The sequence below is a fragment of the Camelina sativa genome, chromosome 2 (genome assembly GCF_000633955.1).
Source record: "Camelina sativa cultivar DH55 chromosome 2, Cs, whole genome shotgun sequence".
Classification (NCBI taxonomy): domain Eukaryota; kingdom Viridiplantae; phylum Streptophyta; class Magnoliopsida; order Brassicales; family Brassicaceae; genus Camelina; species Camelina sativa.
In genome coordinates this window covers 15,367,139-15,378,608 of record NC_025686.1, presented here as the reverse complement: position 1 = coordinate 15,378,608, position 11,470 = coordinate 15,367,139, and the positions used below count along the sequence as shown (strand labels likewise).

The 11,470-nt window shown below is 32.6% G+C and overlaps 2 protein-coding genes and 1 long non-coding RNA gene across 7 annotated transcripts in view; 1 reads left to right on the top strand and 2 right to left on the bottom strand.

Moving 5' to 3' along the window:
- LOC109126783 (putative polyol transporter 2) overlaps positions 1-515 on the bottom strand; it is a 5,447-nt gene extending 4,932 nt beyond the window's left edge. Inside the window, exon 1 of the mRNA XM_019230588.1 lies at positions 506-515. Coding sequence (XP_019086133.1) covers positions 506-515 — 10 coding nt within the window. The remainder of the gene's footprint in view (positions 1-505) is intronic.
- Positions 4,496-8,267, bottom strand: LOC104725500 (phenylalanine--tRNA ligase alpha subunit, cytoplasmic). The gene is made up of 18 exons (XM_010444172.1): positions 7,934-8,267; positions 7,524-7,649; positions 7,332-7,424; positions 7,121-7,177; positions 6,964-7,022; positions 6,783-6,878; positions 6,616-6,700; positions 6,450-6,487; positions 6,324-6,362; positions 6,154-6,230; positions 5,936-6,020; positions 5,741-5,837; positions 5,559-5,655; positions 5,378-5,449; positions 5,216-5,282; positions 4,993-5,118; positions 4,857-4,911; positions 4,496-4,763 (listed from the first exon to the last, which is right to left on the bottom strand). The coding sequence occupies exons 1-18, from the start codon at positions 8,078-8,080 to the stop codon at positions 4,713-4,715; spliced, it is 1,467 nt and encodes a 488-aa protein (XP_010442474.1). The 5' UTR covers positions 8,081-8,267; the 3' UTR covers positions 4,496-4,712.
- On the top strand, positions 8,972-10,955 carry LOC104725486. Of its 5 annotated transcripts, none has more exons than XR_757921.2 (5): positions 8,972-9,644; positions 9,773-9,852; positions 10,085-10,209; positions 10,336-10,425; positions 10,715-10,955. It is a non-coding gene; the product is annotated as an uncharacterized LOC104725486 (long non-coding RNA). The 5 variants fall into 5 exon arrangements; XR_757920.2 differs by having other exon boundaries at positions 8,973-9,644; positions 10,107-10,209; XR_757919.2 differs by having other exon boundaries at positions 8,973-9,644; positions 10,079-10,192.

Below are 11,470 nucleotides of genomic sequence, written 5' to 3'. Positions count from 1 at the left end.
GAACCTGTATCAACCAATCCCAGCAAGAAAAACACACAAACAAGCAACAAACAAGCAAGAACAAGGAAATCAAAGGCTTAGATTAGCCATGGTCATGCACTCACCTCTCTGCAGAAATATTCTGACCAATAAGAACGAATTCCCTCACTCTTAGCAAGCTTCTAGATCCTTCCTAGCTTCCAATCTCTCAAGAACAGCCAATAATCTCACCAAAAATTACCAAAAAGCTCAAAAACACACTTTTTCCTCCTTTTCTCTCAAAAACAACAAAGCGGCGACAGAAGAACTTCCCAAAACCCTTCTGGTCGACAAAACACTTAAATAACTTGGTTTAATGGTTTTCCCTAAACCAATCCGGTCCAAATCGATAATTAAATCGAACCGGTCGAACCAAAAATAATCAGTGTCGATCGACACCTCCTGTGGTGTCGATCGACACCTCCTGTGGTGTCGATCGACACCCTCACCAAAATACCAAAAAAATGGTTTGCGGGTATTATAGTACCTAGCAACATGATTACAAGAAGAAAAAAAAAGAAAAGTGTTTCCACTAGATGTTATGACTGGATTGTTGTTTTTGTGTCGGTCATATCTATATATAACATATCCTTATTGGTGCATGTCACCATGAAAATTCATTTTTAAGTGTTGAATTGATACGTGTAAATAAATAAGAGTTGAATTGATACGTGTAAATGATTTTTAGTTAGGAAGTGTGGCGATGAATTTTGGTAGATATAGTTGGTTATCCCCTATATATTAATAGAGAAACATTCTTCACAAAAAAACTAATATGTCGCGTTTACATAAGTTTTGTGTTTTTTTAATAAATGACATTACATCTCATTATTATTTACATAAATATGTCATTGACATGTAAGACAATGTTTTTTCTATAAGTTTTTAAAAATTAAAGATTTAATCAACAATTAAAATTCAAAAATATATTTAATTATCAATTTCATAACATATTTAATTATTAGAAGTAAATTACATTTCACAAACAATAAAAAAATCATTCATTTATTTACCACTTTTATACATTTTTTCATTGCATTTTTTAAACTTAAAATTAGTTTAAATTAAATCGATTAGTCTAAAAAGTTTTTTTAATATATTTAATGGCATAGTGATATAGATGATAATGTGAAACTTAAAATATTTGAATTTGATTTTAAGAAACACAAAAACACANTACCCCACAGTGTCGATCGATGCCCAATTTGCTGGTGTCGACCAAAACCAAGTGGTGTCGATCGACACTCCTTCTGCAACTATGATCCGCGCGAAGTCGAGAGTCGAATCTCGCTCTCAAATCTCCTCCAAATCGTCCAATACTCGAAACCCAAGCCTAATACATCCATAAGAACCTGTATCAACCAATCCCAGCAAGAAAAACACACAAACAAGCAACAAACAAGCAAGAACAAGGAAATCAAAGGCTTAGATTAGCCATGGTCATGCACTCACCTCTCTGCAGAAATATTCTGACCAATAAGAACGAATTCCCTCACTCTTAGCAAGCTTCTAGATCCTTCCTAGCTTCCAATCTCTCAAGAACAGCCAATAATCTCACCAAAAATTACCAAAAAGCTCAAAAACACACTTTTTCCTCCTTTTCTCTCAAAAACAACAAAGCGGCGACAGAAGAACTTCCCAAAACCCTTCTGGTCGACAAAACACTTAAATAACTTGGTTTAATGGTTTTCCCTAAACCAATCCGGTCCAAATCGATAATTAAATCGAACCGGTCGAACCAAAAATAATCAGTGTCGATCGACACCTCCTGTGGTGTCGATCGACACCTCCTGTGGTGTCGATCGACACCCTCACCAAAATACCAAAAAAATGGTTTGCGGGTATTATAGTACCTAGCAACATGATTACAAGAAGAAAAAAAAAGAAAAGTGTTTCCACTAGATGTTATGACTGGATTGTTGTTTTTGTGTCGGTCATATCTATATATAACATATCCTTATTGGTGCATGTCACCATGAAAATTCATTTTTAAGTGTTGAATTGATACGTGTAAATAAATAAGAGTTGAATTGATACGTGTAAATGATTTTTAGTTAGGAAGTGTGGCGATGAATTTTGGTAGATATAGTTGGTTATCCCCTATATATTAATAGAGAAACATTCTTCACAAAAAAACTAATATGTCGCGTTTACATAAGTTTTGTGTTTTTTTAATAAATGACATTACATCTCATTATTATTTACATAAATATGTCATTGACATGTAAGACAATGTTTTTTCTATAAGTTTTTAAAAATTAAAGATTTAATCAACAATTAAAATTCAAAAATATATTTAATTATCAATTTCATAACATATTTAATTATTAGAAGTAAATTACATTTCACAAACAATAAAAAAATCATTCATTTATTTACCACTTTTATACATTTTTTCATTGCATTTTTTAAACTTAAAATTAGTTTAAATTAAATCGATTAGTCTAAAAAGTTTTTTTAATATATTTAATGGCATAGTGATATAGATGATAATGTGAAACTTAAAATATTTGAATTTGATTTTAAGAAACACAAAAACACATCAAAACTTTCTATACCACCTTAAAACTATTTTCCAAATTCAAATATTTCACGGCTAAAACGTATTTTACAGAAAATAAACGTAAATTTGAATAAACGAAAAAAAGTTTTACTTACATATTTTGTTTTACAAAAACGAATCTTAAATTTTAAATAATAATTTTACTCATAAAATTTTATTTAAATCGATTTATCCAGTATATAGTGCGGGTTGGTACCTAGTCTTTTTCTAATAAACAGAAGAAAAAAAAAGGGAGATTCTCAAAAATAGCACAAAAATAAGTTTTTGTTCCAAACTTAGCACAACATCTCTAAAATTCCAAAAATAGCACTAATTAATCTTCTAAAATTAAATCCTAAATTTAAAATACTAAACCCTACCCTNTACCAAAAAGCTCAAAAACACACTTTTTCCTCCTTTTCTCTCAAAAACAACAAAGCGGCGACAGAAGAACTTCCCAAAACCCTTCTGGTCGACAAAACACTTAAATAACTTGGTTTAATGGTTTTCCCTAAACCAATCCGGTCCAAATCGATAATTAAATCGAACCGGTCGAACCAAAAATAATCAGTGTCGATCGACACCTCCTGTGGTGTCGATCGACACCTCCTGTGGTGTCGATCGACACCCTCACCAAAATACCAAAAAAATGGTTTGCGGGTATTATAGTACCTAGCAACATGATTACAAGAAGAAAAAAAAAGAAAAGTGTTTCCACTAGATGTTATGACTGGATTGTTGTTTTTGTGTCGGTCATATCTATATATAACATATCCTTATTGGTGCATGTCACCATGAAAATTCATTTTTAAGTGTTGAATTGATACGTGTAAATAAATAAGAGTTGAATTGATACGTGTAAATGATTTTTAGTTAGGAAGTGTGGCGATGAATTTTGGTAGATATAGTTGGTTATCCCCTATATATTAATAGAGAAACATTCTTCACAAAAAAACTAATATGTCGCGTTTACATAAGTTTTGTGTTTTTTTAATAAATGACATTACATCTCATTATTATTTACATAAATATGTCATTGACATGTAAGACAATGTTTTTTCTATAAGTTTTTAAAAATTAAAGATTTAATCAACAATTAAAATTCAAAAATATATTTAATTATCAATTTCATAACATATTTAATTATTAGAAGTAAATTACATTTCACAAACAATAAAAAAATCATTCATTTATTTACCACTTTTATACATTTTTTCATTGCATTTTTTAAACTTAAAATTAGTTTAAATTAAATCGATTAGTCTAAAAAGTTTTTTTAATATATTTAATGGCATAGTGATATAGATGATAATGTGAAACTTAAAATATTTGAATTTGATTTTAAGAAACACAAAAACACATCAAAACTTTCTATACCACCTTAAAACTATTTTCCAAATTCAAATATTTCACGGCTAAAACGTATTTTACAGAAAATAAACGTAAATTTGAATAAACGAAAAAAAGTTTTACTTACATATTTTGTTTTACAAAAACGAATCTTAAATTTTAAATAATAATTTTACTCATAAAATTTTATTTAAATCGATTTATCCAGTATATAGTGCGGGTTGGTACCTAGTCTTTTTCTAATAAACAGAAGAAAAAAAAAGGGAGATTCTCAAAAATAGCACAAAAATAAGTTTTTGTTCCAAACTTAGCACAACATCTCTAAAATTCCAAAAATAGCACTAATTAATCTTCTAAAATTAAATCCTAAATTTAAAATACTAAACCCTACCCTTCAAAACTATACCCTAAATGTGAAATTGAGAACCCAAACATAAAAAAACAAATTCTAAAAATTATTTTAAAATATTTTAATGTGTTAAATAGTGCTATTTTTAGAAATTTATAGAAGATGTGCTATAATTGTCCATTAAACTTGGTTTAGTGCTATTTTACGGTATTTCTCAAAAAAAAATAACTGGCTCATAAACTAACTGAAACCCAATATTTAGAAATTACATTTCTACAAGCCAATTGTACCAACTAAATAGAAACGGTATGTTTCTACAAGCCTCAATAAAATTAATCAGAGTATTTATCATATAACCACATCTTTTTATCGGATAATTACATACTAATATGTTATATTTCCTAACATAAATAAAGGCGACCATTTTGAATCAACAAAACAATAAAATTTCTCTCAGATTCCAATTCGGCAGATCGGATTCCGTTTAATGAGGCCGAGATCCACCTGCGATGAAGAAGAAAATAGGGAATTATATATATATATTATATGGCAATGGAAACAAGGGAATGTTTAAGAAGAAAAAGATCTTGTGGTTACCTTGTGTCCAAACAAATCTCGGATGTTGTCGATACCATATAATATCATTGTTGGTCTGGTTTATGAACAAAAGAGAAAAACATTAGAGCAATTAACACATCAGATGTTGAGGGGTAGGGAGTTCAAAAAATTATACCTTTCAAGACCAAGACCCCAAGCGATGACTCTGACGTCCTCCGGAAGACCCATTGGTAGAAGCATTTCGGGTCTGAACATTCCCGAGTTTCCAATTTCCACCCACTTGTCTAATTTTTCATGGTAGCTGAAATCCAGTAACAGACAAGGTTTAACCATTTTCAGTTTAGTCTCACAGTTTATGCATTTTACAAGATTCAATATATAGTTTCCACAAAAGTTACCTGAAGATTTCCATACTTGGTTCTGTGTAAGGGTTGTAAGCTGGCTTGAACCGCAGCTTTGACATACCTGGAAAAATATAATCGCATGAGATTTTGATTCACTCTCTCGAATTTACGAGAACCAAAAGTATCAAATGGCGAGATTAGGGAATTAGCATTTACCTAAGCGTGAGAAGAAGTCTTTTAATACACCAATCAGGTCTCCCAATGTAAGGCCCCGGTCACATATCAAACCTGGTCAAAACATGAGATATCATTTAGCCGGTTTAGTATGCAAATCCAAAAAGTTTGACGGATCAATCCCAACAGTGACAACAACAACATCTGCCAATCAGTACTATACCTTCCATTTGATGGAACTCTGCCAGATGGGTCCGATCAACAGCCTCGTTTCTGAACACACGATCAATTGAAAAATACTTCTTGGGGACAAAAGGTTTCTACAGAACAGATAGAAAGAAATCTAGTTATACTACTGAAATTTGGAAACATAACACAGTTAATAAGCTAAAATTGTGGTCAGACCTGTGCTAGTGCATGAAGCATCCTAGAAGAGACGGCCGTTGTGTGAGTTCGGAGAAGATTCTTGTTTGCTTCTTCTCTCTTCCAATCACAATTATACCTTCAATGCAAAAGGCCATGTCAGAGTGATTAAACATTAGTTGCCACTAAACAAATAAATTATACGAGGCACAATAGCCAGAAATACAAGTCACTTACCCTCTTGATCCATATCCACCAGACTCATGAACACGTTTCACCCTCTCAACATAATCTTCTGGAAGTGTCCTAGTCGTACAAGGAGCTACACTCAAAGAAAGATTTGCAACTCAAAATTAAGGGTTGGATAGTCATTGGGGTCATCAATCTAGCAACCGAGAAAAAAAACTGCCCCAAAATAAAATCAGTAGTGACTTTAAGTAGTCAAGATTTTGTACCTTTTAGAAAGAAGGTGTCGTGAGAATCACGAGCAGGGTGCTGCTGCGGCTGGAACAATGCATCAAAATTCCAGAAGCTACATATTATATAGGAAACAGGTTCAAATCAACCCACGGATAGCAAGAACAAGTGTCTAATAACATGTTCATATATAAGCCTAGCTATATACCTGCTCTCCACAAAATTATTTGTTGGCATCTCCTCGAACCTGTTACCACAGAAGGGCTCACCATTAATAATTGACCAGCAACAGAAAAATGGAAAAACTACAATATATGCCAAGAGTCTATCTCACCCCATCTGAACAAATATGTCTTTAAACTGCTTCCGGACCTGAGACAACAGGAAAAAGAAAAGAAAAGACTAAGAAGTTTGTTGAAAACCCAAATCCTAGGAAAACAGTAGAAAAAAGATAGCCATAATATGCAATTGAGCAAATATGAAACAAACACAAGGCTTACCTTGAGAAGAGGGTGAAGAAGACCAGCCTCAACAGGTGCTCCTTTAGCATTGAAATTATACTCCTTAAACTCTAACTCTTTCCAGCTGCAGGAAAGTACCAATTAATGTTATTGTATAGTATAATATCTACCTATTCGGTTAAAAAGAGGCAAGGAATAGGACAAACTTTTGTAGGTTTTCACGAGTCAAATCGGTGGACACCATCTTTCTCTCGGGAGCATAATTAGGACCTTTCTTTATGGAAGAATACCCATTCCATTTCCTGAGAAGTAGAAAGGATAAGTTCTTGATATAGAGCCTCGCAAATTAATAAACAAAATACAAAAGATAAGTAGAGTCAGAGTTACATTTGTTCTATGAGATTTTTCCTGCCTTTGAGAAAAACGATACCGGCCTCGTCAATTTCCTGAAGGATATAAAGAAAAGGACACTTAAATCAATATCAATTATACTATTAAGGCAAATACATCGTAGAAATCTCTACTTAAATGACAGGGCACAAACCTTCCCATCTTGTATATGTAAAAGCAGTGCTTGCACTACATCATCTACATGTTGAACCTGCAATAAAAAGATATATACAGGCTTAATTGATTTTCAAGAAAACCGTACCAAACATCCAGACAAGAAGAGGCAGCAAACAGAAATAACAGGGGATAACGAACCAAAAGCAGATAAACAGAAACTAAATTATTTCAGAACAATCCTGCATTACCTTTCTTGAGACTTGCTTTTTTTCCATCTCCACCCACTTGTTTTCTTTAGCATATTTCCAGGCAAAACTGTCGATCGAATCACCTAGCTTTTTCTGTAAAAGAAAGAATTTGAAGGACGTTTGTTTAATAGCATCATGACTAACAAATCCCACGATATCTATATATACATACATATGCAACAATGTGATTACCTTGAGCTCAACCGCTGATATGCTACCTTCTTCTGGCACAGCTAAGAAAAGTTGAACCTCTGGTGATCCTTGTGCGGCATATTTCTTTCCTTCTTCAGTCAAAACCCATGTCTTCCTAGTAATGTCCTGTAGAAGTAATCAGTTTTTGGTTATAACAGCACAATGAATTAAAATCCGAAGCTACTCCACTTAACCTTGTTAATGATAGAAAAACTTGTGGGAAAATATGTGTAAACTCAGAATCTCGTCAGAATTTCTTCAGAGAAAAAACGTAAAACAAGCTTGATACTAACAACAAGCCACTAGACCCTTGTTAATCGAAACACTATCAGTTTTGTCCTGATACACTGTATTAAGCCTAATAAACGCGCCCGGTGACAAGATCTAAGATTACAAATATACGAGAGTACCTGAGCATCGATGTAACGAAAACCCTGTAGCCTTCTGATGACATTCTTGACTTGATCGTGGTCAAGGTTGTGCTCGGCAGAAAATTGACCTGAATCCGGGATCTGCTCATTGTTCTGCAGGAACCCTAGTATCGCTCTCTCTGCCATGGAATAGCTGAAAATTTGGGATGCAAGGCCAGAGACGCTAATCGAATCGAATTAGATGGTTCTTCTTTTTTTGGTTGGTAATACGAGCCCGAGCCTTTGCCACTGATCTAGTTTGCTAGCTAAAACAGAGAAAACATAAAGCTTAAGCTTCCTTTAACCCCAGCCTATTTACTAGAGAATTAAGGTTAATGTTTACTAGAGCTCTATGCCATCTATATATACATTTTTAAAAACCGGACCAGAACCAAAAGTCTTTCGGGTTACTGGGCTAATTAGTCGAACTGGTTGACCCACAGGTCAATTATTTAATTGGTTTGTTTACATTTTATGAATATAAGAAAATGTAATTTATAAGATTGTACATTTTAAAAATATAAATTAAACATTAGTTATATATATAGTTAATCTATAAAATAAATTACACTTTTTAATAAAAAATAGCTCCGCGGTGTACCGCGAGTGAATGTCTAGTTGTATTTATTTTTAAAACAATTAACAAAATAATAATTAAATATGTTATCATTTCTCACACAAATTTAATAGTAAGGCAAAATTTCACTAAAATTTACTTACAAATATACAAGTCAAAATTATATTAATTTCTTAAAATTAATATAAATATTAATTTCTTAAAATCAATATAAGTAAAATATTCTAAAAAGGCTATAAAAACATATCAATTAATATAAAGTTAATAAAAATAAAAAACATATAACTTACACTACAAGAAATATCTACATTGATAGCACAAGATGATAGCTCATTTTCTATAACTATTATGAAAGATAAACTTTATTTTTAATTACTATACAATAGCACTAAAACAACGTTAACAAAAAAAACATCAAGCGTGACACTAAAATCATTTATTCCACCAATATTTTGAGAAAAAATCACTTAAGCCCCGTATACCTCAGATCCAAAAGTTTTTTAAGTGTCGCAAAGAAAAAAAAACATACCTCTCTCTTTACGACAAACATTAAAAAAAAAATCCCCAAATCTAAACTAGGTCATCTCTTCGACTCTCCCATAGATTCCAAGCTCAAGACTGAAGATGCCAATGGATATAACACAATCGGGACAAGGATCAAGACCGATATCGGCAGGAAGAGAGAAAGAAAGACAGAGAGCGAGAGCGAGAGCGAGAGAGAGACCGTGAGCGTGACCGTCATTAAGGAGCGAGAGGAGGCTAAGGCTAGGAAGAAGGCGTGGGTTGAGAAATTATTTGAGAGAGAGAGGGTCCAGAGGGAGAAGGAACTCGACACCATTAAATACCTGTATCTCGGAGGTAAACGTTCAGAATTGGTCCTTGTTGCAACTTATCGATCTGACTTTAACGAGAAGGAGGTACACAGTTCATAATTGGTCCTTGTTTAAGTTTTCTTAAATTGGTGAGTGAGAAATAAAATTCAGATCTGCTAAAGGAGTTAAACATCAGTTTCGTTGTAGTTTAGTTGTGGTTTGTTTGTCTTTAATTGCTAAAGTCGAAGAGATCCTTTTAATTTCTCCTAGTAGGGTTACATGTGTAGGAGCAGCAATCCTTGAACATCTCATGAAACTTGAGGTACTCCAAATACTTTTTTGTTCTTTGAGGATAAACCTGATGTTGAAGTTAATTTAGAAGCTTTAAATTTGGATGTTTTTTGTTTTTTCATGGAGCTGGGTGTTGATCAACGATTTGTGTATTTGCAGGAGTTGAAGTGAAGCCAAGAAAATTGTTCACTCTTAAGGCTATTGAAGCAACATGAATCAGAAGACTTCACCATTCCCAGGTTTATTAATTTCTTTGATTTGTTTTCCAGATTTTGTACTTGGGAAACTTGTTTGATTATTTTCTTATGGCTGCTATTGATTAGGTGTAGTTAAACATGATTAGAAGTTTGTAGGGAGACGTATTTGTAGATAGAGGAAAAAAAATCGAGTCTCAAGTGACCACCACAAAAATTTTGTCTTTATCTTTACAATGGTAGGTTTATTTTATAATTATGCTAACTAAAGTTTCAGGGTCGACTTGATGGGCTTGCAGATAAGCTTAAGTGTTTGGGAACAAAGAGCTTTGCAGATTATTAGACATACCACAACCTTGTATCTACGGAAAAGCCAGTCATGAGGGTCTGACTTTGTTATGAGTTAATTTTTTTGAGCTTTGTTTTGTTTAAGCTCTGTTGGATTGGTGTTGCTTCTCTGGACAATTGAGGGGTTAATTTTTTTCGCTTAGAGTTTTGATTGACATTAGATTTTTTCTCTTTTTACAGGAAGCCAAAAACACATCAGCTTTGAAGTCCCAGATTGAAAAGCTACAACAGGGGAGCGATGAATTCCAAAGGATGGTGATTGGCAACCAGGTTTGTAAACACTTTGAATCTATTTTCCTGTTTTTCATCTCACTTGTTTAATCCTTTGTGTCCTACGACTTCACCAACTGTACAAAAAGTAAGATTTTTACCATTGCTTGTGAACCGATTCAACTTGGGGGTCACAAGTTATTCAACTTTTGACTCTTTTTTTTTGTTTTGTTTACAATTACATTTTAGGGTTTGTTTATCTCTATGTGATTTCTATGTGATTGCTATGTGCTTATAGGGTTAATGGCAGATTGTGGCTTCTCATAATTCGTTTGTTTCATATGAGCAGATGCATATGGAGAGGATAACGTGGAACATGTCTTTTCATATATTCAAAGTGAACTAGTGGCTGTTCATTGGATTGTTTCAAGGGAAAGTGAGCAGAAGAAAGGCTTGGATGGGGTACATGTACATGTAAAGCTTGTCTCTGTTCTTGTTCTTTGTAATGTTAGTTTTATTTTGTTTAAGACTTGGTGGCATTTGATGTTATATAAGACTTATCTTGGTTAATATAATATTAAAGTTATGTATGTTGATTATTTTATGAAATATAAAAATATAAAATCTAATTTAATAAATTTTGAAAAAAAAAATACTACCACATTATATAAAATAGCATTAATCGTAGAAGTTCCTAACATAGCGTGTAAAATGACTTATGACATTAGTTTAAAAAATTAGAAAAGCGCAATAACATAGCATTTCGGTACTGCTATGGTAGAGGACTTTATTATAGCATATGTATCCGGTGCTATCATATGTATAGTACCTACGATAACAGTGGCCTAACATAGCGTTTGTAAAAGAGTTATGAATAACGTATTATAGCGTTTCTGTACTGCTATCAATGTAGATATTTGTTGTAGTGTTATTAACAAAATCATATAAAAACAAAATGATATTTTTATGTTAGTATTATCATCTATATATACATTTTTTTTTTGAGACATTTAGCAAATAAATCCTGAAGTTGCAACATATTTACGATCATGCCATTAGCATTAATTATTAATTTATTTTTTATTTAATTAATTAATAAAGTTTT